Genomic DNA, 27,760 nt, shown 5'->3' on the forward strand with positions numbered 1-27,760 from the left:
AGAAATATAAGTGCTATACAAATAATTTAACCTGACTAAAATGTTTGTACAGAACTGTATGTATCAGAATCTGTTTCACTGGCTAAATAAACAAGAAATCTGTCTCTGCTTTCTTGTGGAATTTACGCACAGTAATAAAGTCATGTAAGTTATTTTATTTTCTCGTCTTCACTTCTTTTACAAAACAGCTATTATTGGTGTCTTGTACTTTCTTTTCTTTTCCTCCTCTAGTTAATAAATTGATTTAAGGTTAATTTCCTTCACATATGACATGCAAAATCACACTCAATAGTGTCTGCTTAAATGAACTCCAGTGGAACCTCATGGGACGTGTACAGATATACAGCATATGCAGGGCATTATTAACCGGACAATACTTTAATGCTCACATGATGGCGCTGTAAGGATATGTATACACATTTACGGCGTATCAACATCCGGCGACACGTCTCTCAAAAACATCGTCGAGCTGTCGGATGGATCCTTATTTATATAACCCTCTCCAGACTGGTTATTAGACTGTGTTTAAAAGATTTTTGCAACTTGAGAGTCATTGAGGCCGTTTGAAGAGTAACTAACCAGCGGCGCGTTAGACAAGCCCAGAGCTTCAAATGGGGGAGGTGAGGAAGCTGCAGAAGAAATTGAGACAGATTGAAAATCTGGAAATAAAAATCAGTCTTACTCCAGAGGAGAGATTCAAGGTACAGAAACGTTTCCTCTGCCTGTTTATGATTTGCTGTGACCTGTGTGACTTTTGCCAAATCAGGAATGGATGTACTTCAGGTTTAACCAGAGCATCAGAGTTCACCACAGCACAGACACAGATTTAGTCAAAGTTTAAAATATTAGAACAAATTCACATTTAAACCTCCTTAAACCAAGTGATAAATCCTGGAGGACACTCAGTAATCATTCATACACCAAAAAAAATAGGCTTCAATAGTTATAAATTACTAATAAAGCCAGGCTTCTGAAACATGAAATTACAGTATTCATGTAAAAAAGAAAGTGTATGATTAACATAAATTTAAAAATAATAGTGGAGTGAATAGTTTGACAGATATTGCCCCAGGAATTTAAAAGATCAGAAGCCCACACTTTTAGCAGAGTGCATCAGAAAAAATAATTACGAGGAACTTAAGGAAAGGCTCCGTTTGTTAAAGGGCATCTGCATATTGTAAGTTATGGCCATGCCCTACAGGTGTGTTTTTTCTTTGCAGGTCTGCCCTCACATCTTTAATTAGAATCAAGAATATAACATGCATACGTCATTGTCCAAAACACCTGCAGCTGAAGAATATTTTGTAGTGAGGGTGAGAGTTAGACCACTATGAGTAGGACATACCTTACATACCCTGTTGTCAAGTACTATACCTAAGTACGCAGTTCCATTTTCCAAGTACATACTAAACGTACTTGTCTAAGTACGTATTAGCTGTAATTAGTACCAACCAAATTATAATGGCAATGAAACAGTTATGCATCTATAATAATCCAGTAATGTATTAACAAAGGAGTATGGGTTACTCTGTTGCCTAAAAGCAATCCAACTTTTCATACATGCATTGCATAAGTTCATAAGAAGTTCTGTAATATACTTGCTGTACTTTTATGTCTCACAATGCATTCTGTCTCTAAATGTACACAAGGCAACTCAGTAGTAATTCTTGTTGGTTAGACCTATCTGTTAAAAACCTTTAGTTTCCAGGCCCAGGTAGAAATAACCCTGAAAATGATTTTTTTTGGAGACTTTAGAGCTACAAAAGACATTTTAACAATGTTTTCACCGTGTTTCACAGGCTGAGTTGTACCTGACAAGAAAACTGCTCCTTTAACAGGAGAACATGTCTGCTGATATCAAGTTGACAAGTCTAATTCACTCATTCATGCATATTTCATAACCCAACCTACAGTCAGTCAGGAGTAGAGTGTATGTTGCCAGTTGTAGTCTAATAAATCAAGACAGGCCTAGTATGTTGGTTGTGCATATAAACAACTTGTGGATTTAGTAGCTTGGTTTTGCAACCAATCTTGTGCCTTTTTCCCTCTCAGATCTCCAGGAAGGCGGAGCTGCGTTCCAGATTGGCTGAGCTTCAGCTGCAGCTTTCTGGCCCGCAGCAAACTCTAGGGATTGTGGGAGACGGAAAAAAGGAGAAGATGAAAAGACAAGTGTAAGGAAGTGAGGGAGAGGTACAAGGGGAGTGGGTGGGGTGGGGAGAATCACAATTCTTCAAAAGCAACAACATTCACTCTGAAGCCTTTGATCTTTTTTGTATGTCTATCCAAACACACCGGAGGTCAAATACTGTCACGTTTTCAAAATGGAAACCTTCTGCTGTTTGAAATATGTCATGTAAACATCACTGAGGGATGTCATCCTCTCTATTAAAACCCCTCGGGCCTTTGTGTGGATCACTGGAATCAGCATGTGTGGATATTGACATCAAACTGAGTGAAACACACTCGCTCTTACACAAATATACAGACTAGCAGCTCATTATAAAGTACTGTTTTTGTTTATATGGGACTTGGAAATCCTCTGCAGGTATGCTCGCTGTCACTGAGGATGCTCTGTGCAGTTTGTATCTTGATTATACATTCAGCTCTTGCTTTCTGCACTGGCACAGGGAGGATGCCCCTGAGGCCCTTCCATCACAAACGCCTCCAGCCTCCAAGATCCTTAAGGGAGAAAAGGAGTCCAAAGCTCAAGCAACGCCAGCACCGGCTGCCAGGCAGAGAAAGACAGGAGTGGAAGCAGAGATAGGCAGACAGCAGGAAAGGGCCGAGCCGGCCAAGGTGTCAGATCACTGCCGAAACATGTCAGGAGGCATTCCAGACTCTGAGAAGGAGCAGCAATTGCGACAGGAAGGTGGGAGTCACTGTTATAAGAATTTGTGGCAGGCAGTTAAAAGTACAATGCAGTGCCTTAATTTGTGATTAACTTAAAAAATCAGATTATACATGTATGCCCCGAGGAGTTCTAACATGTTCATGTTATTGCTAGTCTTAAAACCAACAGGCTGCATTTGCTTCCCTAAAGACAGGACCCACATTTGGATCCTAGGAGCTAAATTAGCCCCACATGCACACTGACAGACTAGTCCACAAGTGTGTAGATTAACAAGCCAGGGTGCTGATGAGTTAACACTACTAATTGCACAAATCATTTCTTTTATAGAAGCGGAATTTGCATCCCTCAGAGCATCTTGGGAGAAGGCGAAATTTCGCCTGAGGCTGTTGGAGGGTCACAACGACATAGTCACTTGTGTAGTTGCTGTTGACAACCTGGTGGTTTCTGGAAGGTAACACAGCAAAGGCACCCTGCTTTGCATAATGGATACGCAAAGTGAATATTTCACCTAATTTCTCACTTTATATGCTTCCGCTCTCCCCCATGCAGTCTGACATGTGTTTGTTTTTCTTCTACCCCGAATGCCTGGGTCAAATCTATTGCGGTTTGTGTCAAATGCCTTTTATACTTTGCCTCTGTTTGTCAACTTCTCACATGACCCCTCCTAAGCCTCTACTCCCATGACCTGACAGTAGATTTAAGGGGAGTTCATTTCCCCTTACTTTGATCTGAGCCTAACCTTTCTTCTAATCCTGATTATTCATATTTTATGATGCTTAACCTAAACCTAACCTTACCCTGTACCCATGCTTCGGGAACTAACATTTACCCCTTTTCACACCAACTTCTTCCATATACTAATATAGCCTTTTTTTCCACTCTGTTAATTTTTCTCCTCCAAGTCGAGACACCACAGTGAAGGTGTGGCACGTTCCCACAGCAACAGAGCACAAGAACCTGGGGGGTCACACTGGTGGGGTTACCTGTCTATCTGCTCCACCCCTCGAGTACTGCAAGAGGCTGGGTGAGGACACACACACACACATATATATATCCACATCCTCACATGGGTGCCTTCTACGGCTGAGTAATGCCCGTGTCCTGCGGTCTGGTAATTATAGGAGCAGTTCATCAGATCAACCCCAGTGAGAGATAGCATCAGTAGACACTTTAGAGGGTTTGCTGTCTGTCTGAAGCAGGCAGCCTTCCATCACTTGAACTCCAGCAGGTCTACTCGTACACTCCCTCACCACCTGATTTCCCCAACTTAAAATACCAAGTGGAAAAAGAGCACAGCACATGAGTGATGAAGCTCATTCGAACCATAATCACAATGTACTCATCGACTAATTATTTGTTTCTTTATTTAAATCCTGTCTGTTCTTTTTTTGCCTCTTTTGTGCAATCTGCCTCTTTTTTTTTTCGCTTTGTGCATCATCACTTATTTACAGCTTCTCTCAGCTTAATCCTTTTGTCCTCATCTCTCCCTCTCTTTCTCTGTCTTTCTGATCCCTGTTCCTTCCTACACCACCTCCTCCTCCTCCGCCTCCTCCTCCATCCTCCTCCTCCATCCCCTCTCGCTCTTTTGTCTCTGATTGCCCTCTCACCAGCCTGGTCCCTGTCTTTGTCCGACAAGGAGAGGTTTATTTTAAGTGGTTCGGCAGACTGCTATGTGAAGATCTGGGCCCTGACCATTGGTATGCTTAACCATATAAACATGTACATGCACAAATCCACACACACATAAATATATACATATATTAAAGTGGATGGAGGCTCAGGGCTCTGTGTGTGTGTGCATCTTGCAATAGGTAGTCTTTTTCTTGTCAGTTAAATATGTTTTTTCATTTTATCTCCAGGGCAGTGTGTTAAGTCCATCTACACATTCAATGCAGTGACTGCGCTCTGCTTTGTTCCAGAGGAAGATGGCTACATTATTACTGGATCAGGTGTGTTTTATTATGGACAGTAGTTAAAAGGAGTTAGAAGTTACTTTGCTATCAAGCAATATGCATTATTTCCTACTGGTGTGTGTATGTCTTTACTGATATGTAGGCAGTATGTGAGAAAGTGGCATCATCTGTCAGTGAGGTAGTGAGTGAAGCACATAGCTATCTGGCAGTATCAGAGACGTGGAGGCACAGTTAAGGCAGTCAGGCTCAGGTGGGTTGAGCGTGACCAACAGTAATGACTGCCAGCCACCTGTCAGCACATGTTAACCTCACACTCTGTCACCCTGCAGACGGGGGGAAAGTTCAAGCCTGGAGCTGGCACACTTTCGAAAACTGCCAGTCAATCAATGCTCACCAGGAAGCAGTTACCTCCATCCAGGTGGGTGGGTCACTTACTGGCCATCACACACATGTCCACACCGAAGATGCTCAAGCTGCTTTCATTTTCAGCTTATTTTAAAGAACGCACAAACTCTGACACAAAAACACACCAGTGTTTCTTGCTCTTTATAAATGCTGTCTGAAGTAGTTTTAGAACTCTTGATTATTAATTTGTGAAAAAGCCTCTTCTTGTGAAATCAAACGGCCGTATTTCTACTTTTTATCCTCACACAAGCCTTCCTTGTTTATTGCTTTCAAATGGAAATCAAAGATATTTGTTGAGATCTAGCTGCGAAGCTCGGCCAATTTTAGAGAGCGTACTGTACGTATTTTGAGAAAAAAGGCTTTTCATGAATTTTGAAATCCAGGGCTGTATATACACATTATTTTCAATTTGCAATCACCAAAATATGCCTAAAGCATTAAAGTGTAGCACATCATTGTCATCCCCTTTGTTGTTTATCATGCAGAGCACACAATCCATTTATAACCAACAGCGGCACAGAAACGCAACATTTTGAAACTGTTCACACACATCTTTTTTTACACAAACCCTTTTCTCTTTCTCTCTTTTTCATTCACACACACAAACACACACACACAAACTGGGTAAAGACTCAGATCACCATGACAACCATGTCTCCTGTGCCCTCTACAGTCTCAGGGTCCGCTGGTGTTCAGCAGCTCTGCTGAGGGAGGGGTGTCTGTGTGGGAGAACCAATGTTGGGATCGAGATCCCCTGAGGCTGCTGCACCACTGGAGCAGCCAGGTGACGGGCTGCGGAGGTGGGCCAGACGGGCGTCTCACCCTCAGCCCGCGTGGAGACAGAGTGTTCCTGGCTCACGGTCGTGCCTGGCTCAAGATCCTGCACTGGAGGACTGGTAAGCTCTGCAATTGGATGAGCAGAGGGTTTATGTGTGTTAAATATAGAGAAAAAGATTGAAGGAGGGAGGCAAATGTAAGAACATTTGCATAATCCTTCCACTGAACATCTGTCCAATTATCACAGGAACGACGTCCAGACTGACCAATCACAGCAGCATCACTGGGGTAACAGATTGTGTGCACCAGACAGGAGGCCTCCTAATTGGCTCCTGCTATGATCTGGCGAACGGAGAGAGCACTCTCAATTGTGAGTCGCAGAGAAACTTACTCACTTTTTTCTGGGAGCATGATGGCACAATAAAGACCTAAGACAAAATTGAAACCACTTTCATTGTTTTTCATCTGTTGACCCCCCTTCACTTCATCTCCCTCTTCATCTCCTCCCTCCAGTATTCTCTATGCCACAGTGTCAGTACCTGGCTTCTCTGACCTGGCCTGATGCCCCCAGAATACTCTGCTTTGCAGCATGGACCACTGGGAGTGGAGACCACCGATGGGTCACAGGAGGTCGCAATCTCATTGTGTGGGAGCAGCTCTCCAGCTCTGGCAAGCAAAGGTGGGCGCAATACCTCTCAACACTCCTCCATTGAAGAGACTTCAGCCCAAACTGCTTAATTATATTTCTATTTGAATATTCATTATATTTTTCTGAGGGCGAGTGCGAGTTGTAAAGCTGTATGGAGATTTATGATGTGCTAAAGGATTTAACAGATTTTGACACACACTTCTATTGATACGAGGTGTTTAATTAATTGTGGGTGTAAATGTTACAGGGGTGATGTCACAGTGAAGAGAGACAGTCGTTTAGACTGCTGCTCGCTGGAATCAGAGGAGAGCACAGAAGATGAAGAGGAAACTGATGGTACACACACACACGCACACAGACACACACACTCTGCAATTACGCACATGTTCAGGTCCTCATTTACTGACTCATGCTTAATAACTAACCGTGGAATTGCAGATTACATTCTTATGTTAATTTTAGATGATTTGTGTTGTGATGAATCTTTCTGACCTCCTTGACAAATTTAGATTACGAGGATGACACCGATGAAGGAAAAGGTGTGGAGGATGCAGGGTCTAGCTCGTGGTTGCGCTGTGTTCTCCAGTGAGTGCCGGATTCTTACCGTGAGGACACCAGGGCCTGCAGCCATGAAGAAGAAATGAGAGGGAGGGAATGTAGTGACAGCAAAGAAGGGTGCAGGGGAGTGAAGTGTGACAGACTGAGTGCCAGTGTTGGAGGAAGAGCATATGGATTGAGGAAGTGAGTGAGTGTGTGTGTGCGTGTGTAAGTGATCAGATTATTTTCTATGTTAATATTATTTTCACATACAATAAAGCTGTCACACTGTGACTCTCACCTCCAAATTTGCATTTGTTGTTGTCTTTTTTCCTTTGAATCTGACCCTGCCTGTTCTTGAAACACCAGTTCGTCTCCCCGCTCTGCCGGCGCAACCTGTGTAAATGAATGTAAATTAAATTTTATTCCATCTTTATTCCCCTCATTTATTCCTTCCTCCTCCTCCTCTTTGGTGTCTGCATTTCTTTTCTCTTTCACTCTGGGGTGTCCTTGCTGTTTTTGTAAGCATAATTGAAGAGTTTTTTTTTACATCCTGCCTCCAAAATGAGCTTATTAATGTTGTTCTCAGTATCATTTCTGTTTGCCTTGTCAAATTCATTTCTTTTCCTCTGTGTCCATTTAATTGAACCGTTAAAAAAAACACATAATTACCATTTAAATCTGTTTCCTACAGTCTCTTGCCCCCCCTACATCGCTCTCTCTCCCCTCTCTTACTCTTGTAGACTCTACATGTCTCAGTCGCTAAGGCAACCGATGCTTTTTTCCTCACTCGCTCGCTGTATCTCCCCCTTTCTCTCTGTCTCCCTCTCTCATTCCCTCTCTCCACTGCCAGAGGTAGGCATGATAACTGATATGTGTCGGAGTGCGTGTGTGTCTGTGTCCGTCTCCCGGTGTGCTCGTGTGTCTAAGTGACATTTATGTGGCATTTAGGCAGTAGTTGCAGATAAGAAGTTACCTCTTTCGGTTCAAAGTGCCATCTAGAGTATTATGTCATGCATGCTGCCTGGAATGATGATTGATGTGCTGTGCTCAGGTGTGTGTACTGTAAATGTGTATGTGAGAGAGCAGAACCAACAATGACTGTGTACTTCTGGGTGTTTTTCTATGCAGATGTGGGGCATAATTGAGCGTTAAATTTAAAAGGGAGTCTGTGTGTTTCCTTTTATTGAAAAAGGTGATGGAGTTGGCTTTCTGCCAGTACTATTTGCTGCTACCCGTGTTTACATGCTTTGTATCTGAGACCATAAAAGAAGAAAAAGAGCTGGACCCTCCCCCTTCCTCTTCCTCTCTCTATCCCTCTCTTGCCCCTCTTTTTTATCTTACAGAGAGAGATGATCGGAGGAGCGGAGTCTTAGTGAACAGAGCGAAGCGATGGAGAGATGGTAAGATGGATAGTTTCTGAGGTGATGGAGGGATGTATGGGGTGCAGATGCATAAAATGTCATTCTGAGTGATGGTTGGCAATCAATGCCTGAGCTCTCGAGGTCGTCCCGGGAATGTGTGGACAATACATTTTCTCAGATAACTTCTCTGCCACTACATCACTCATCTCATTCTTTCTCCTCCACCTCTCTTCCAGCTCCATCTCTCCTGTTGCACGACTGACCGGCCTTATCTCCCTCCTCCTGGTTGTTCTAGTTACACATCCTTCCACCTGTAACCGTCATGACAGTGAGGGAGAGGAGCAGGTGGACACCCTGTCGGTCCACCTGTCCGTCACGGCCGAGGTCACACCCACCCCTCTGTGGGCGGTGGTCTGGGGTCCCACGCAGCAGCTGGAGGATGAGACCTACCACTTCCTCTCCAGCCAGGAAACTGACCCCCTGCGCCAACATGGAAAACAGCAGGAAGCCAGCACAATTACGTCCGAGGACTGGCCTCATCCTGAGGCCGGCATGAATCCCATAGAGAAGACACGACTGGAGGGAGTGGAGGATGGAGAGACAGAGGCGGAGGAGACGGAGCCTGAGGAAGGTGGGCATCAGGACATGAAGGATTTATAAATAAAGGTGGCCATTTGAACACACACATGCCGGGAGTCCTCACGGGAATTAGCTGTCACCAGGGTGAAGGCTGACACCCTGTTGTGTTCAGCAGACTGTGTCTGTGGCAGAGAATGCCTAATAAAGTTCTCATCACTCATGGGGAGGAATTGGCCACTGTCACACTGCAAGATACAGGGAAGACGTCATTGTACACCAAGAGTCTTACACAATCAATTTCATGTTGCTTCTTTTGTTCTGGATACAATTACACATGGTCCCGGTCTCAGATTAGTAACTGCATAAGTTTGTGTGTGTATGTATGTTACAGTGGACCCTCAGTTTTACGTCACCGTGACCATCTCCTCAGTGCTCATCCTGACTGCAGTCGTCATTACAGCCAAAATCTGGTAGGAACCAAATCTTTTCTCCAAAATCTTGTGTGCGTCTGTGTGTGTAGTCCCAAGACATAAAGTGGACTTTGCTGCATAGAAACAAATGATTAGCAGAACTTTCTCCAACTGAGCTAGACACACCTGTTCTACAACGGGGGGCAGCACTGATGTAGTTATACACTGCACAAATTCTAAATTTGAGAATCCACACACAGTGCAGATCAGTTTCCCCAGAAGACGCCTCCCTTTATATGATGCCATTATGGTTTTCAAAATTGGTTTTTGAAATTTTAAATGAAAGCAGCTAAATTAAGTGCTTGATCTGAAATTATTTTGTACAATAGTCCAGAATTACACTTGCACTGCTAAAGTGGATTTCTGTATGACAATGGATATGATAATTAAAGGGGGATATGTTGTCAATTGTAGATTGACTCAGAAGAACAGTGCTCTGGTGATGACAAAATGATTAATTAGATAAAAAAGCACAACCAGACCAATTTCTGCTGCATGACATTATTTTGCGAGATTTGAAAGAGCATTTCCTATTACGTGTTAAAACATTTAGATTAGCCCATTTTTACTCCCTAAGATGTGAAAGTGTATGAATTGGGTCAGACGTGTTGGTTTTAGTGAAAAATGGACCTTTGCATGTTGGTCTGTCTGGTCTGTTGTTCACAATTACATAGTGCATTTACACTTTGTATTCCCCACCAAAGTGAGAGCTGAGTAACTGCTTACTAATGACTTTATTAACAACACTTGTGTTCCTGTAAGTCACAGTTTGCTCAGATGTGTCCTTTAGTGCCATTATAATTGTAATGATTAAACATTCGCTACAGCCATTAGGATGGGAGGGGAAGCAAAAAGGAGAGCTGTCACTTGACAGGCTTGAGAGATAACATGGCTTCACTGGTGCCAGTGGGCTTTGAACAGCCCACTAGCTGTTAACTTCTCAGAGAATGTAAACATAGGGCGGTGCTTTCTGTACATGTAAAACTTTTAGGCCTACTAGGAAGTGCTCGCTGCACACATTATCTGGAAATGGAGAGTCATCTTTGTGATATAGTGGAGCACTTCCACGCTTTGCTGATCAAACCAATAACACCTAGTTTATTTGACCACTGAGACTCCTTTCTTCTCTCTTCCCGTATTTCACACTCTGCTTCTCCTTCTCTCTTTTTTTTGTCAACCTCCCTTTCTCACCCATTTATATTTCCACTCTCCTCCTCTTTGCTGTAATTTTTTTATCTTCCCATCTTACCTACATTTCTATTGTATCATAATTTTTCATTTCATTGCCTGTATCTATATAATTTGTTCTCCTTCATATCCATTTTTCATACTCCCTCTTAATCTTGCTCCCACACTCCTACAATAGCTCCCCACTCTCTCTCTCTAACCCTTCCTTCCCCCCCAGGCCTCCTTCTCCTTCCAGAGATTTTTTTTCTTTCTCTGAATGCCACTGTTCTCCCCCTTCCTTCAGCTTCTTCACTTACTTCCAGTTATCATCATTGCCTTGCTTTAATGCTGCCTGACTTTGCACAGCCGGTACTCCTCTTATCTCTCTCACCAGTCTGCTATCTCTCGCAGCACTGCCAGTCCGGCTGCAGATCCACAGATAATCCTCCAGCTTGCTGTGAGCTGATACATGATAAACCCCCTTTTCACTGTGTTCCTGCGACTGGCCTTGGCTGTTGTTTCGATAACTTAGTTCACCTGCTCCCACTGTGGATGAAAACCTGCGGTGTTGGTGGATTCGAAGTGGCCTTATAAAAGTGGGAATTGCAGGGTTTCAGACAGGAGACATCACAGCAGCCCCTTACTATAGACTGGCTTGTGCTTCAGTGTCATAAATGTGTAAATAATGCCATGTGTTAGATGGAGAAAGTTCAGCGGAATGAACGGGAGGGGGCTACAGATGGACCGAAATCATCGCCTATAGTGGAAATTGGCCACCGTCCAGTTCATTATGATTATAGAAGAGCGGCATATGTGGTCAGCGATTTTCCCAGCCCTAAAATCGTCAGTGTGGCTAATGTTATCAAGTGTGGCGGTGTTTGTGTGTGGATGTGTGTGTATCGAGAGTGGGAATCAGCCAAAAGAGGACAGGTGTTACTGAGGGAAGATGAGCGTGCAGAATAGCTTTTATGGCTGTGAGAACAGCTTTGTTGTGTATCTGAAGTATTCTTAAGAGCCTGAACCTGGGACTTTCCACTGCGTCGTCACCATAATTTACTCTTCTCATTGAGGTAACAGCATGCCACCTCAGTGATGCGTCGCCTCTCTGTCCATTTCTTCACCTTGTTCCATCCTTTGCCCTCCCCCCACCCCCCACAGAGCCTGTCTCCCTCCCCATTTCTCGCTCTGCCTCCCTCTCCCTCTGACAGTGCTTTAATGAGTCCAATGAGTGCACTAATTCTCTCTCACAGTGGCAGTGTAATGTGTTCGCTGATGCTAAATGTCTTGGCTGATCTTGATGCTCTCTGACTGGGTTTCTCTGTCTCCTCATCTGTCTGTCTTTCATCTTCTGCTTTCTGTCCATACCCTTTCTTCTTTTTGTCTCTCTTCATTTCAACCTCTCCCTTTATCATGTCCTGCTATCCGTCTAACCTTTTACTGGAAAATCTCTCTCTCAAACTCCAACTTTCTTATATGCTCTTATCTCTGTTTCTATTCTTGTCCCTCTTCTTCTTGTTCTTCATTTTGTTTAATTCCCATCTTCTTCTCTTTCCTGTGTCTACATCATTCTTTTTCATATCTCATCATATTTTCACCCCCTATTCTTTACTCTTTCCCTTTATTCATCCTCTCCATTCTTTACTCTCTTTTTGTTCTTCCCTTTGCTTGCCAATGTTTTGTCTCCTTCCATCCTCTCTCTTCTGTCTCCATCTAACTATCCTTCCCTCCCAGTTACGACCGCAGCTGTTCCCAGCACCCTCCCCCGCTTTCCCGTGGCGTGGCTCCCCCCCTCTCCCTCGCACTTCCTCGTTCCCTCGCTTCAGAGGACAGCCGGCAGACGCTGCACAGCACCTCCTCCTCCTTCACCGACAGAGAGAGGTAATGAGTCGCCTCACCAACTCAGCACAGTGTGTCTATGAGTCTGATGTGCATGTGTGTGTCTATGTGCACCTCTGGATTCAAGTTTGCTTGCCTCCTTCTTAGTGTGTGAAGCAGCCTTATTACTTCTTCTGCGTGCATTGTAAGGATGTCTACATAGAGTATAATTGGACCGTAGTGCCATTCTCTGAGGAGTATTCAGGCCTGGAGTGTTGGTGCTGCTGTAAGATGTATCTGTGATTTAAACTCCCTCTCCAGATGAGTCACCATGGGCCTGTGAAAAGGCACCCAGCCGCCTATCATGAAATGATGCTTTTATTTAGGGTATTTAAAGTTAATCTCAATCAGGATAATTATAGAGCTGTACTGCACTGCTCCCTCTTACTTCCTCCTCCCCATCAGCTTTTCCTCCACCTTTCCCTTCTTCCTCCTTCTCTGCCATCTCTTTCCCCTGCCGCCCTCTCAGTTCCCTGTGATGCAGTTTTCCGTTTGCCTCTCCACCACTTTTCCAGCTTCAGGCCTCGCTGCTCTGCTTCTCTTCTCCTCTTCTGTCTTTCTTTCCATCATCAGGGCTCTCAAGCTTCCCATAACCCGTACATTCTTTATTCCTTTTTTTTTCTGTCTCACTTGCATCTGTCTCTTGCTGTGTCAGGATCCCAGTTGTGAACCTCTGAGATGACTGTTTTTCCATATGGCAAACGGGGCCTGAGGAGGAACATCAACATGACCAGAGGGTGTGCCCGCAGCGTCGTTTTATTTTCTCTGAAACTGTGAAATGAAATCAGGGATCCCAGGTATCTAGACATCCCAAAACACCTTGGCTTCCCTGATGTCTACAAAACTCAAACTCATGTCCCTGCTGCTCATCTCTTCCTTCCTACCTCTGTAAATTTCTTTTATGTGACTCTGCTTCACTGTAACCCGCTTCCTGTTTTCAAATCCTCTGTACGGTCCCGAGCTCTGCCAAGCCACTCGACCGCTTTGTGCTTCGACCTGCCATGACTAATTCACAAACAAGCAGTTTAACAGCCATGCAACATCCCATTACCCCTGAAATGCCCTACCTGTGCTTCCACAACCGTTTCTAGTGATTCAGCTGCACATGTAAGGCTCATGAGTATTAATTTTTATTTCGTGAAGTGACGAAAATTTGGGTCAGTTTAGCTGGCTTCTAAATGGTTAAAAAAAGAAATTCTTTGCATCTCCAAACACTGAACGGGGTATTTCAAAAAGCTGTTTGGCACGGCTGTAGCCAACAGGCAATGTGTTTAACATGTCACGCTCCAAAAACTGCTGTTTATTCCCCGCTTTGGGTGCCTGAAATGCAAATAGTGTGGCTTTTTTCCTCAGCTGCGAGTAAAGGAGTCTGTCTTGTTTTACTTCATGATTTGCTCTCTTAACTACGTGGCTGACATTCACCTCTTTGTCGAGCCCTTGTAAGCACCCTTCGTTCCCCCTGGACTGTGAGAGGTATGCTCAGCATAAAGTACTACCACAGGTGAAGATAAAATAGTCAGAATGGGAATGTACAGAAGAGCGATTCCTGTTGAAAATCAATCATTCCCAAAGGTTGTGGATGATGTACAACAGCTAAATATCTCAAATTTGTAAAACATCCCACCTTCCCATTGTCCTTTGTATCATTGAGTCACTGATTATCAGCTGTCTGGTGTAGCAAAGGAAAGTTTTACACCAAGGAACATAATTTCTGTCTCTCTGATGAATCTGCATGTATATAGACCTGTAACAAAGACCTGTAAGTGTTGCTTCAAATATATTATTTATAAATGTCTATTTTATCTATCAGTAATGTCTTATAGAACCTTTTAAAGCCACGTTAGTTTGTTTGCCAACTTTTCTAAGCAGCTTTGAGACATGAATCCCCACTTTTGAACATTTTCACTTCTGATACAATATAATGCCAGTGGCATCATGAGTGGCTCGTGCAATCCTCCAGATATCCAGTCGTGTGGTTTTTAGTAGCATTCTTGTAGAAATGTGGTCTTTCTGTACCATGAAAGTTCAATAAAGACTCAACACTGGTGTTTTAGCTTTGTGTCTGTTTATTTCTGTGCATGTAGAATGAATTCCCCCGGGAACTGCGTGATCTGCAATGCTTTATGAAAAGGATGAAGCTTACACTGTGCATTTTAATAGCTACCCCTGTATTCTAATCTTTTTCTCCCTGAAGTGAACATTTAGTCCACTGCCTTGCATTGATTTTGAACCATAGGTTTTGCATTATAAAATCCTGCATGTGCCAGTCATGTTTTTACCAGTGAGCAGCTAAAAGGGGCAAAGAATAAGGCGGCTGCTTGTGCTTGAAGCTTTGCCTTATCTCCTCACCTCATATGGATTTCTCTCGCTTCAGAAAGATTAACAGGATGCTAAGCAAGAATTTCCTCTGTGTACAGTTTTTCAAACAAATGTCAATAAAATCAAGGCAGGAGGGAGAGGAGAAATGCCACTCGAATGTATTGAGATTCTTCTGCAGTCTGCAGTACAGCTAGGATTTCCATCTCCTTTGGGCTTTTTACTGATCAGTCAAAGTAATTGATTAGCTGAGTTACCAGCAGATGCTGCAGCAGCCTGTAGCCACGGTGGACAAACGGCAAACACTAATGCAGATCTTAGGTGTGAACTCTTGCACACAGACTCACCACTCATGTGCTCGTACCCCAGTAAAGACATATGAATCACCTGCCACATTCACTCCAAATTACATGTACGCCAGCTAACGCATTTTCTCTGAAAACACTTTGAAAGGTGTACAGTTGTTTTCACAGCTCCAGTCTGCTAAAAACTGTGAACCCATGAAGCTCAATCACACTGACTAAAATTAACACCACTATTTTTATATAGATGTGTGGATGTTGGAGGGAGGGGGAAATGGAAGAGGATGCAGAGTCAAGTGAAACAGCATCATAATTTCTTTGTCCGATTCCCTCCGAGTTTTGCTGCTGGTCAGCTGATTGCCACTTTTCATGTCATGCTGGATGAAGAGCCAAGAATATAAATAAAACCCGAATCAGAAAAGATGGACAGGAGAGGCATGACAAAGGCAATTTTGACTCTGTGATAGAGGTACAAGGGAGAGTGGCAGGCAAATCTGACATTGAAACAGAAGTTCTGGGCAAAACAAACTAATATGAAATATACATGCACTTGGTGTGTATGTGTGTAGCAATGTTAGATGTGCACAGGGGAAGCCAAAGCTCTATAATACATTACTCTCTTTGGGGACATGCCCTAATTAATGGCTTGACCTCCTAATGGGTAGCCCCCTTCTGCGAGTTAACATTTAGCAGTGCACCCTCTAGAGATGCACTTTGAAGCACATTTAATAAAAGAAGTGACAGTGGCAGTAGGATAAGTACAGGGCTTTGTTTTATTTCCCGAACATTTATATCTAATTTTATAGAAGTCTCAACTCAGCAGAAAGAAAGAAAATACACCAAGTAACAGAATTAATCTAAACCAAAAGAACATTTTAAAAACAATAGACTTAAACACACATATGCATCAAATACACTGATCCTGTTTCTGGTCAAAGGCAACTGATTCCTGCTGCAGACAGGTATGACTTCCTTTGTTTAAAGTGACCTGTGTGTGTGTGTGTGTGTGTGTGTGTGTGTGTGTGTGTGTGTGTGTGTGTGTGTGTTTACCGACAGTCCAGCTGTTAGGCTAATAACAACTGCAAGAGCGCATGTCACACCTGTCATATCCATCAGCCAGTATGTTTCTGAATCCAAAAAGGTGAGAGTAGTTGATGAGAAAAGTTCCCATGAAGCTTTCTGTTTTTCAAGTGTATGTGATTTGTGAGCATTGTCCACATTGTTGAATTTATCCATTTTTCCCTCAACAAGTCCATGTGTCCGTCTATCAGCGAGTGTCCATCAGTGCCACTATTTTTCTTGTCTTCAGTTGGACTTGGACCAGATCTTCCCACTGCCACGCAGCCTGTGGGGAAAGCAACCAGTCAATCATTGATGTACTTTCTTTCAGTGTTGCTTTCTTCCTGATTTTATACAATAAATTTAACAGTGTACACATTTACTTTTCATTTTTACATTGGGTCAAAATATCTAATAACTGTATTTAATGATTTTAGCAATACAACTAAGCTCAGTACATTTTTATTTTTTCCAAACTAAAAATAATTTTTGCAGAGAATCTTTTTTTTCTACCAAGTGCTCAGCCCGAACCTTGAAATAGATTCATAAGGAAATGGTGTCAAAACTAATTTTAATTTGAGGATTGAGGTTAAGCTCTTGTTAATATAGAATTCATAATATTAAGTGGATCCTCATTTGAATGAAGTGCAGTGCTGAATGATGTAAATTATGGGGCTCTATGCTTCATCAAAAAGTGACATACAGCCAGAAAATAATCACTGCTTTCTGTTCAGCAGCAACAACATGAACAGCAGGCGAGCAAAGCATCTCATCTGATAACTGGAGGAGGAAACGTTTTTTTCAGGAAAAGAGCACACAGGGCATTTGTGCTGTATATCCAGTGACATTTTACAAACTAGGACAGATGTAAAATTAGCCATTGGCAATTGGACCCGATGGAAACACAACAGATTCCCTCATATCAGGGTTAGAGTATGGCTGAAAAACACTGATGTGCATCACATGATAAAAGTACTTGCATGCACACACACACACGCACGCACACACACACACACACCACTTACACTGGCAGCTGGCTCTTTAATGTTTGCTGGAAAAAATGGAAACATAGGAGTTCTCTGTTGAATTAACTTTGCTCTTCACAAGAACTCTATACTAATGGCTTAAATGTATTGTTTCAAGTAGAGCCTCTATAGCACTATAGTTATAACTAGGTAAATTCATATTTATAAAGCACCTTTAAAAAAAAACACAGTTACAAAGTGCTGTACAGAACAGAGAAGAAGAAGCAGTAAAAGAAACTTAATGGAAAGAACCTCCACATCACAGCTTTTTGTTCCAATTTTGAGGAGGGGAAAAAAACATGAGCACACCAGCAAGTCTAAATAAAACATTATTTCAGTAAATTATTCTACATGGCCAAACATATTTTATGTATTCTATTTGTGAGAGGTTTGGTTTTGCTATAAAAATAAATAAATAAAAAAGACAATTCCTATGCAAATGCCTGCTGGTTCATTTAATTAAGAAACAAACAAACAAACAAATAGCTATAACATTAACAATGCTCAGAGGACTTTAGTCACAGGCAAATACTATTTGACAGCTCCCCCTGCATATAGGCACATCCATACATTCACATAATTATGGTAAGGGGAAAAGGTAATTTTACACTACTTACCCTTTCACCTTTGAACTTTTTTTGCCTGGTTGTCGTGGTTCCTGAGAGGAGGCGGGGTCTCGTGGCTCAGCTGGCTGGTCTGCATCCTGATTGGAGGCGGCTCCAGCAGGAGCGGGCCCCGACGATGGAGAAGCAGCGCTAGCCTTTAATGTTTTCTGTAGGTTTGAAACCTAAGGTACAAATGAGAGCAGATTAAAAAAAAAAGAGGAAGAAAAGACACTTTCACTGTTTTACAGGTTGTCATTGATACAGGTGATGTCTGCTGGCCATTAAAGGACATTAAATGCACTTCCAATGTAGAGCAATCAGAGTTATCCAAATATATTTACTATCTCCTAAGGTTACACTCCATCTCTACACTCCACACACTAGTGCAAAATTTCTTTCTTTGAGTTTCCACATTCTTCCTTACTGAGCGACAATCAGACCATAACAAACCTCTTCATAGGCAGCATGAGATTAATAAAACATGAAAAACATGTTTCAGTGTTTCTTTGAGTCTATTGTTTAAAGACAGACTTAAAAAACTAAGAACCTATCCTTTAAAGTTAGAGGTATGTTGTATGAGTTTACCCTCAAACACAATTTAAGAAAGCATGTTCAAAGTCAGAATGTAAATTGAAATACCACAAGTAGCTGAAAGCATAAAAATTCAAATGCTAGAGAGGAAAGAGTCACATTTAGTGGATTTTCTGGGGGAAAAGTAGAAGAGAACTGTTTACTGGAAGGATGAGGCACCAACCTCTGTTTCCACTTGGACTTTGACCTTTAGCTGGCTCTCTCTGTACTGGTTTGCCCTTGAGACCTGTTCCTCAATACCACATAGCACCACCTCACACCCTGTACACCTAAGGGAGAGAAAAGATAGACATGAAGAGAAGCACTGCGAGTAAGGGAAACAGATAATTGAGAAATAACTCTAACGTGTGTGCACAGACAAACAGAGGGCATACTGACCACTCCTGCAGCGTGTTGATTATGTTAGGCAGCTCATTGGGGCCGAGGTCACGGCCCACACTGCAGTCTACTTCCACCTGCTGGTTCCTCTGGTCCAGTTTACCCTGGATGATGTCACAGTAAACGGCCTCTATCAGCAGGTCCTCCAGCTCACGCACATTCTTCAGCTCCAGCTGCTGCAAGAGCAATGAGTATGGCAGGCACTGAGAGGGGGTGGGGGTGGAGGAGGGGTGGAGGAGAAGACATAAGGAGAAGACATAAGGAGACACTCTTCTTTCTTTAACCACAGTAATCAGGCAGAAAATGTTATTCCACTTTGAAGGTTTGATGGAAAATGAAAATAAAAATGTTCTTAGGGAAATTGCTCATTTGTCTAAATGTCACTGTCAGAGGTAAAGCACAGAGTTTTTAACAATCTTTGACTGGGCAGTTAGAGAGTTTAAGCCTGCATGCAGGGAAACATCGACATATCACAGAGAAAAACAGAATACAGTAGTGACAGGAGTACTGGTAATGTAAAGTGAGATTAAGTTAAGGAAAAGGACAGTGCTGGTGAGAATAATTAATTAATTATTGATCAGCCCCAGGTAAAGAAAAGGGAATAAAGAGAGGGGCAGCATGGCTTGAAGATTCAACTAAGAAATACCAAAAACAGAACATTGACTTAACTATCAATCAAGTGGATGGAAAGGTAAGAAATCTCTGCTTGTCTGTTTCTTTGCTTATTATTTACCTAATATACATAAAGACAAGCTTTAAATTACAGCAAAACACACATTAACTTTTTAATTATTTGAATTATGTTTCTGAACAGAACAACAAAGCCAGATTGAAAAGAAGAATTGTTAACATGTCTTTAATATTTAACTTTAGATGTCAGCAATATGATAATAGCACAAGTGAGATTTATTTTCTTTTTTAAAATCAGATACAACCATATTACAGTACATGTGCACTTTCCTGTAAAAAAAATGAAAGGGAAAAGAACAAACCTTGAGGTTGGAAGCCAAGCTGATGATGGACAGATGGCGTAGTTTGTTTCTTTGTGCAGGGGTCAACTCTGGAAGAGAGGCCTCTCTCTCTACAGCAGCAGGCAAGAATATAAAACCAAAAAAGAGACACAGGGGGTAAAATACACCAGAGTAGTGTGTAAGTGTCACTTTGCTGAGGGTCAAAGAGTCTCTCATAATCAAGGCACTACTTATTTCTTTGAAGTGTAATGTTTCAGAGACACACAGGTGAGAGTAGAGCTGTTTAAGCAGTCAGAGAACAAAGTCAGAAGGAAGTTGGACTCCAGCGACTGTCTCTTCTGCTACCTTGACAGGACCCCCCCCCCTCTCCAGCAGCTCTGACAGCTCCTCTAAGGGCTCTACCACACAGCTCTATGAAAGTAAATGTTCTCCCTGTCGAGGTGACTAAAAAGGGAAGGTAACAATAATAGTTGATATTCAGCATAAAATTAGACATAATTAACATTCCATTTTTTTCTTGAAGCTTTCCAATGTTTTACACAGACAATAAATTGAGTCACAAAGATTAGTATTGTCCATTTGTGTCACTACTGCTCCAGCAAAAATGATCATCAGCCAAACATAATGCTTTATGAAATATTGCGCAAACACATAAATGTATTCCAGTAATCTAATCTTATGTAGAACCTGCCTGCAGTGTGTCAGGTGAGAGTATTTAAAGCCTCTGTGTCAAGGTGCTTGCCTCGCAACCGAGAAATACAGCTCATAATAAAAGAGTTGCAGGCTGCACTATTACTTATTTACACTGTGCTGCCACTGCAATACCTTTGTAGTCGCAGTAGGTTCCATAGGCAAAGAGGTTCAGCAGCTGGTACACAGGTGCATGAGGGCCATTCTCCAGCTACAGTTTAGAAAAAAGATGAAGGAAAGATAAAAATGATGTGGTAGAAGGCAGAAGAAACGAGACTTTCAACACAAAACTGCATTCTTTCTGTGCACATTGAGTAACTCAGATGTTATGCTCAAAATCCATCACAGTAAAAGTGAGAGAGAAGATTTGAAGAAGTGGCTGCTTATTTTTTATTTACACCTGACATTAAAATCTTAAGTGTTCCTTTCTGATTTGACATCATGGCATGATTTCAAAGACTTTGACCAAGGCTTAGTAGTGAATAATAGTCAGCCTTTAGATAGAAATCTAAATGCATCTGTTGAACAAAGCTATTTAGTTGTTTCTATCACACATGAGACTAATCAGCATAGAACTTTAGGGAAAGAAAGAAATGACTTTTTTTTTTCATCCCAAATAGCATGGGTCACCTCTTTACTCCAGCAGAAAAGAAAAATCTTTACCTTTTCATTGGGTGTTTTACACTAGATACTGTAAACAATTAGTATATTATAAGCTATGTTCTCCCCCTTTTGTCAGCAAGTGTCACTGGTTGTTACCATGGAAACATTGGTGATAAGTTATGCTGTTGAACTTTTTAGGCTTAAAATAATTCTGTCCTTATTTTTCTGAAGTTATCTAAATTGCATTAGACTAAATGGTGAACAGTCAGTGTTCTAAAATAAGCTTCAAAATATACTTAACGCTTGATAATTGCCTAGGCCAATTACTTGATTTTAATTATCACTTTATATCAAAATAGACAGCTAGAAAAAAATAGGGAGGACAGCATTTCACTGAACAATGTTATGTGTGTAAACACAAGGACATGCTAGATCTTCTCCTTTAATGTTTTACAAATATTATCATGACTGTCTCTTAACATATTTTTTGTATTCTCTTGGAGTAATCTACTTTCTCATCAACTTTCAATATGTGTAATTTAGGAAACAGATGGTTTGAGGGTTCTTCATGAGAACATCTGTTGGTAATTCTTACAGCTATCTTCTGTGAAATGATGAAAACTGAACCCAGATCTCTGCACAAAAGTGACTGAATTACTTCCATAATATTTCTTTATGGTTGACTTGATCATATCAGCTAATGTCTTGGCCAGGAAATGCTGCAAAAATAAAGACTGCATCAAACTGTGCTTCAATGGGGATTCTTATTGTGTTTTAAACAGTCAACCATAAAGATAAATCTACTTTGCCAAGCAGAAATGTCAGTGCAACTCCAATTTTTTTAATTTAGCAGGGTCTTAATAAGACTAAAGATGTAGACAAACCAGCTGCAACTCATCAGATTTACAGTTTTAAAGTTTTAATTTGACGAGAATTGCACATGTCTGGAAAACAGTTCTGCTGTGTACTGTTTGGGGAAGAAACAAAACACCTGAAAATGCAAGCATGTAGTCACCTGCAAGAGGAAGGCTGTATATGAGGACATAATATAATTAGCCAATGCTACCAGCTCAACAAAAAAGATGGGTAAATAAATCAAAATTAATGTTTGAGCTTTTTGATAAAACCTTAAAACTCCTTTGTCTAGATTATTGCTTTGAATGCTACAAAAATATAACAAGCCCACAAGTATTACTGGCTGCTTTAATCATATTTTACTGGACTGGAGCTGCTACGAGTCATTACAGGTCAGGAGTAAAATATATTTAAGAAGAAATCTGGAGAGAGACACAGAGACCTAAAGCTTTCTGTTTCCTTTGTAGTTTTTTGGTCTGAGGTAAAATTATATTGCATCATTATGAAGTGATGGAATATTCCTCACTTCACTCATATAGAAACAAAAAATTATATTTCTTACTGTTTCTACCTGGCTAGTCTTGCTTTTTGTATTTGTATTCAATAAAACAGTGCTGTAGATTTAAAACCAGATTTTTCGGAGACTTCAAACTTCAAACAAATGCCTTTTGCGTGACATTTTCAGCAAGACCCCTTGCTTTTCTGCATAAAATGGTGCTGATAAAATCAATAATGCAGACCCTGTAAATAAGCACAAAGGCAATTTGACTGTTTAGCTCCTACAAGCATACCACATGTCGTTAGTGACTACTGTATCCTCAGATGTCTGGCTCTTCCTTTAGCAGAGCTTTCTTCAAGACTGAAAGATTGATTGTGATGATGGCCAACAACATAATCCCCCTGATTATAGTTTGATTAAACATTCTCTCCGTGAGTCTTGGGTAAATGGACACTTGTAAGAGTGTTCATGTCAGTTCTTAAAAATACTGAGAGTGTCAAGGAGATGTGTAAGTTTACCTCTCTGACATTAGGCAGCTCCAGGATGTCAGAGAAGACATAGAGGCCTGGAGTTTCCAGCAGAGAGCTGACAGCCTGGGCCAGTGCTGAGCCTGACAGAGACAGGAGCTGCTCCACCTCCATCTGATGCCAAGGGAAACAGGTGAATGAGACACAGCAGGCCACACTCAAGTTATACAGCAGACACATGAGAGCAGCACAATTATGTAGAAAGTATATTATAGGTTATTATTGTTTATTATGTCAGTCTTCCATAAATAATCTAATAACAAACTCTATTAATAAACCCCGGGACTCGACTAATTTTTATGCTATGCTTTTTGAAACACAATCCAGCCTCTTGTGGCCTGTTAAAAGGACGTCGATATGAATGAGCAATACTCCCTTGTCATATAATGTATAACAGCCAAGTACTCCTGACCAAAGCGCTTAACCCTCCTTAAATTGCTTGAAGAGTTACTCAGGCAGTGGAAGACCAAACTGCACAAGGTAGCACCAGTGCAGGCAACCAGTGTAATCAATGGGAAGCAGGGCATCTATATTCATCAAGACCCATTCCCTGCGTGGAGACATGATGCAAATGCAATCTGGCTTGAGGGCAACACCAGAATAATTAACTAAGTAGTGACAGGAATCTGCCTGTGCCAGTAACAGACTCATAAGCCCCCGTGCCCTAAAAAGGATGATGCTCTAATGTAAAAAGTTGTCTCCTTGGTTTGTGTACCTCATCCTCAAGCTTGCTTTGTTATCCGCAAGCTTCATAGTAAAATATATTAAAATATTAAAATATCACAGTTAGATAATAGCTTGACTGGATTTGTGTGTCCTTTTAGACTCAAAAGTGTCTTAACTGACAAACACTCCAATGTGAGGAGATGTCCTAGTGACTTTGACAGTTTATTTTAAGATCTTAATCCCAACAGACTCATCCTGGGACACAGTGGAAGTTAAGTCTTGGAGACACATGATAAAAATATTGCAGTTGCATCAGATTAGTTTTATTACCTAAGGCCATCTCCTAAAATTAATGCAACCGAGAGAGCCTGCGAAAAGAGTAGCCTGTCGAGTTACTCATCTTAGTTCATGCAGATGTATTGTATAATCCTAAATCTGATGGATTTAGATGCACACATGCAAATTTTCCATATGTTTTCCCACTGGACCACCATAAGAGCGAATCTCGGGCAAACTGAACAGATGAGCAGGCATGTGCTGCAGCCAAACAAATTAACCTACACTGTGTTTCGGAAACACAACCTCTTTCAATTCCAGGAATTTTTTAAAAGCACCATGAGTGTGAGGCTGGACTGCTTCCTCTGTGTGTTTTTTTTTTTACTGAATTTAAAAAGGGCACAAAACCTGCAACATATCAGTTGAAAGATGGCTGGGAGAATATTTGGACTCACTCAATATGGAGTACGCAGCTGTTCAGATGCAGAGTGCCTTAGTGGCCACTGAGATATCAAATAAACATTCAAATTAACACAAATAAAACTTTTAAAGACTAGCATTTTGAAAAATAAATCTAAGAACTAACAACAAATCCAGAATCCCAAAGTGTAAAGGGACTTATTGTCACTTAGTGTGAATGGTTGTGTGATGCAGTGATGACAATAGATAATGACTGCACTGTGCTCAACCTTCATCTCAATTCATATATCCTATTATTGTCATCTATGTTTAATTTTGTACAATGTTAACATAACATCACCAAACGTAATCTGTATTTTAAAAAAAACAACTCTTGTCCAAGTACCATTACCATCACTTTCTTTGGTATTATTAACTAGTACCACAAACCCTGTTAAAACATTTTACATTTCTTTACCTATTACAATTACATTGTTAATATTTGAACAGTTACAGGGTGCCCTGAATTCAAAACAGGTTGAGAGTCAAAATAATACATATCAAAAATTAATAATACTAATTACACAAGATTAGAAGAAAGAAAACAAATTCAATTTGGAGTAGGAGGAGTTGTAAGTATTCACTGCTATATATCATAACCCAAAGCCTAAAAAGCACTCACTTCAACAGACTCTTAAGTCTAATGAGTAGTGGTCCATCCATCTGTCCCATAATCCCATTTAACCAAAGGAGACATTAAATTGCTCTAAAAATGGCCACAAGAATGCTAAGACTAGATTTATTATTAGAATAAAGTGCTCCGCAGTGGATACTTAGAATGCTAAATTTTAGATATGGAGACAAATACCTGCATGTGCTGTTGTGCTGCCCTGTTGTCATTAAATCATAATTTTAACTCTAGATAACGACCTGTAGTCTGCAGTGGATGAGTCATTACAGGCTTGTGCTGTGCAGCTAAATATTGTACAAACCCAAAAGAACATTATTAAAATTTCTGTGTGAATCTCAATCTTTGCAAAAAAAATACCAAATGAATACAAAATAATGCACAACACATGTAGTATACTTTCAGTCGAACGAATGTAGCTATAAAAACATGGGTTTGAGTCTTTTAGTCAAATAAACATTATGTGTTACATAAATCAATATTATATATATATATATATATATATATATATATATATATATATATATATCTCACACACCTATCTATCAATAATAATACAACAGAAAAAGCAAACTTATATCATTTATTTTTAAGTGATATAAAAGCTACACTGTCAATTAAAATTACTGCGGTTCTTGGGGAGCAGATCTAACTGTTAAGATTGCATTGATGTTAGGATGTTGTTAACCTCTACAACACTGTTTACAAGACTTTGGGATTCAGGAACTCGCGTTTGCATTCTAAACGACCTAAACAATCTTCTAACAAAAACTGTTGCCAATTAACTTATCTGTCAACAGAAAATGTGAACACATTCTCATTATAATGTCTGGACTAATGGATATACAGTAAGGTGTTCAAACAGAATGACATTTTAATATTCTACAAATTTAGCTAAGTACACTACTTCAAGCTTGGGCAGAGTAAACATGCGGAAGGTACAAAATACACAAGTAAACGTACACACAAATGTATAGCAACCCAGAATAACACGTGGTAAATCTAATTCCACGCTTGCATATTAAAGTTTAACAATCTAACTGTGGCTCCACTGTGGACACAAATAGTAACACGAATAAACCTATGATGTAACATTTAACCTAACGTTACACTGCTGTAAAGATTAAAAGCTCATCATTAACATTAATACCTAACGTACAAATGAGTTTAAATTCGCTGTTTAAGAACACAATACGCTAAACAGATCAACTCTCACTGTGTTAAAGTTAGCTAGCTGCGTTGCTAAGTCACCCGGCTCATACAAACGCTAATAACCTTACGTTACCTGTCAAAGGCCATTAATGCAAGTGACAGATTATCTTCTAAAAGTTAAAAATCACATCTACTGTATAGTAAGATTATGCCTTTAGGCTCACAGTTGTCAATCAAGTGGGTGATGACTGTTATGTACAACTGATGTAATGGTTGAACGTATCATGCCAGCTCGGTTGCTAACCGCTAACGAAGGCTTCAGTTAAGCGCTGGCGTTAGGCCTCTGTCCACCACTCTATCCACAAGCCTTCCTAATTATTTATATCACATCACTATACTGTATAAATAACTGGAAGGAAATACATGAGCTTAAGGTATTACCCAAAATAAGATTGCGTGTATTAAATTTTACCTTGTTGTGTTGGTTTCTAGCCGACAGCCTCTCTCTAGAATGTTTAATTCCCTGTCAGTCCACGTAACGTACGACAACAGAGCAAAGTCCTCTGTGATAGGATAGTAAAATTAAGTGGGCGGGGGAAGCGTGCCTGTCAATCAGCATCGGCCTCCTTGGGTTAGAGAGAACAACGCCATCTAGCGGCAAATCTGTAAAGTCCACGGATATATGTTAAACTGTATAAGAATGTAAAAAGTAATGGTAACTCATCAAAGGGTCAAACTCCTCGTGGTTCAGTGGTTCACAGAGGGAAGATCAACTTAAATCCATTTGCTAAATTTTGATATGTACAATGCTTTCAGAAATTTGTGTTGTTTATGTTGTTTTAATCCTTTTTACCTCTTTTTCTTTTACTGCTTTTATTGTAGTCTGACTTGCTGTTTGCGTGGCTGATGATGTTTTTTGGTATTACTGTGGAACACACCGAACTGGTCAGACATTTAGCACCTCCGCAATATTTCTTTTACCTGCTGAGCCAATATGGTATGACCATGTCAGTCACATGTCTCTGTGCAAATTTCAGAAGATGATAAAACCATATACCCACCCACTAATGTAAACATTTCTGACTGGCTATTATTTAAATGCCTTTGTACACTGATCGGTTGTTTTTAGTTTTTTCTTTCCACATCTAACTCCATTTGAATGCCTTTTTATTCTGTGCTTTTAACGAACCGCAATAAAGGCTTAGTTAGTCATATATCAATAAATTTGTTGAATAATCTAAGTGTTCACCGCAGTTTGATCTTTTTAGCTTGTGTCCCCACATCCGTGCAACAGTAGGTGGGATTGTGCCAGAGGTTCCTTTTTTGGCCTGCAGGCTGCAGGCAGGAACAGCATATGTTGAACAGCGCAACCAAGTGGCTGGCATTGTTTACAGGAACATCTGCACAGAGTGTAGGCTAGACCCTTCCTGGTCAAGAGGGAAGACTCCTCAAAAGGTAATAAAGAACAACAGGGCAAAAACTGTGTGGGACTTCCAGATCCAAATGGACAGCAAGGTATTGGCTAACAAGCTGGACATTTTTTAAAACACAAGAAAGAGAAGATAGCAGTG

General features: G+C 40.9%; 3 protein-coding genes across 9 annotated transcripts; 2 read left to right on the forward strand and 1 right to left on the reverse strand.

Annotated features, from left to right (window-relative positions):
- The first annotated feature begins 421 nt into the window (after positions 1-421).
- Positions 422-7,440, forward strand: si:ch211-154o6.3 (uncharacterized protein LOC563854 homolog). Of its 3 annotated transcripts, none has more exons than XM_067510123.1 (13): positions 422-701; positions 2,053-2,171; positions 2,628-2,869; positions 3,179-3,302; positions 3,754-3,875; positions 4,303-4,548; positions 4,711-4,800; positions 5,094-5,182; positions 5,843-6,065; positions 6,194-6,316; positions 6,460-6,625; positions 6,843-6,931; positions 7,105-7,440. In XM_067510123.1, exons 1-13 carry the CDS (start codon positions 612-614, stop codon positions 7,182-7,184), a joined length of 1,803 nt encoding a protein of 600 aa, XP_067366224.1. In that variant the 5' UTR covers positions 422-611; the 3' UTR covers positions 7,185-7,440. The 3 variants fall into 3 exon arrangements, with proteins under 3 accessions (XP_067366224.1, XP_067366225.1, XP_067366226.1); XM_067510124.1 differs by having other exon boundaries at positions 424-701; positions 4,462-4,548; XM_067510125.1 differs by lacking the exons at positions 422-701; positions 2,053-2,171 and adding an exon at positions 2,206-2,545.
- A 143-nt stretch (positions 7,441-7,583) lies between these two features.
- Positions 7,584-14,640, forward strand: pianp (PILR alpha associated neural protein). 4 transcript variants are annotated; one of them, XM_067510129.1, is made up of 6 exons: positions 7,584-7,987; positions 8,479-8,535; positions 8,733-9,127; positions 9,467-9,545; positions 12,444-12,590; positions 13,243-14,640. In XM_067510129.1, the coding sequence occupies exons 2-6, from the start codon at positions 8,525-8,527 to the stop codon at positions 13,262-13,264; spliced, it is 654 nt and encodes a 217-aa protein (XP_067366230.1). In that variant the 5' UTR covers positions 7,584-7,987; positions 8,479-8,524; the 3' UTR covers positions 13,265-14,640. The 4 variants fall into 4 exon arrangements, 3 of the variants coding, with proteins under 3 accessions (XP_067366230.1, XP_067366232.1, XP_067366231.1); XR_010914824.1 differs by lacking the exon at positions 13,243-14,640 and adding an exon at positions 10,912-11,782 and having other exon boundaries at positions 7,584-8,535; positions 12,444-12,547; XM_067510131.1 differs by lacking the exon at positions 9,467-9,545 and having other exon boundaries at positions 7,584-8,535.
- Positions 14,641-15,959: 1,319 nt separating this feature from the next.
- On the reverse strand, positions 15,960-26,754 carry cops7a (COP9 constitutive photomorphogenic homolog subunit 7A). Of its 2 annotated transcripts, XM_067510127.1 has the most exons (9): positions 26,662-26,754; positions 23,000-23,122; positions 20,660-20,735; positions 19,856-19,944; positions 18,864-19,066; positions 18,649-18,754; positions 17,907-18,076; positions 17,290-17,315; positions 15,960-16,550 (listed from the first exon to the last, which is right to left on the reverse strand). In XM_067510127.1, the coding sequence occupies exons 2-8, from the start codon at positions 23,120-23,122 to the stop codon at positions 17,306-17,308; spliced, it is 777 nt and encodes a 258-aa protein (XP_067366228.1). In that variant the 5' UTR covers positions 26,662-26,754; the 3' UTR covers positions 15,960-16,550; positions 17,290-17,305. The 2 variants fall into 2 exon arrangements, with proteins under 2 accessions (XP_067366228.1, XP_067366227.1); XM_067510126.1 differs by lacking the exon at positions 17,290-17,315.
- Between the last annotated feature and the right edge of the window lie 1,006 nt (positions 26,755-27,760).

Source organism: Channa argus, chromosome 7, assembly GCF_033026475.1.
Source record: "Channa argus isolate prfri chromosome 7, Channa argus male v1.0, whole genome shotgun sequence".
Classification (NCBI taxonomy): domain Eukaryota; kingdom Metazoa; phylum Chordata; class Actinopteri; order Anabantiformes; family Channidae; genus Channa; species Channa argus.

Excerpts from the sequence above, each read along its gene's own strand:
- pianp (XM_067510129.1), top strand. Across the intron at positions 9,546-12,443 it reads GTCATTACAGCCAAAATCTG|TTACGACCGCAGCTGTTCCC; the intron begins GTAGGAACCAAA and ends CTTCCCTCCCAG. Across the intron at positions 12,591-13,242 it reads TCCTTCACCGACAGAGAGAG|GATCCCAGTTGTGAACCTCT; the intron begins GTAATGAGTCGC and ends TTGCTGTGTCAG.
- si:ch211-154o6.3 (XM_067510123.1), top strand. The coding sequence starts at position 612 with ATGGGGGAGGTGAGGAAGCTGCAGAAGAAATTGAGACAGATTGAAAAT. Across the intron at positions 6,626-6,842 it reads TCCAGCTCTGGCAAGCAAAG|GGGTGATGTCACAGTGAAGA; the intron begins GTGGGCGCAATA and ends TAAATGTTACAG. Across the intron at positions 6,932-7,104 it reads AGATGAAGAGGAAACTGATG|ATTACGAGGATGACACCGAT; the intron begins GTACACACACAC and ends TGACAAATTTAG.
- cops7a (XM_067510126.1), bottom strand. The coding sequence starts at position 23,122 with ATGGAGGTGGAGCAGCTCCTGTCTCTGTCAGGCTCAGCACTGGCCCAG. Across the intron at positions 20,736-22,999 it reads AGCTGCCTAATGTCAGAGAG|CTGGAGAATGGCCCTCATGC; the intron begins GTAAACTTACAC and ends TCTAAACTGTAG. Across the intron at positions 18,077-18,648 it reads AAGTCCAAGTGGAAACAGAG|GTTTCAAACCTACAGAAAAC; the intron begins GTTGGTGCCTCA and ends TTTGTACCTTAG.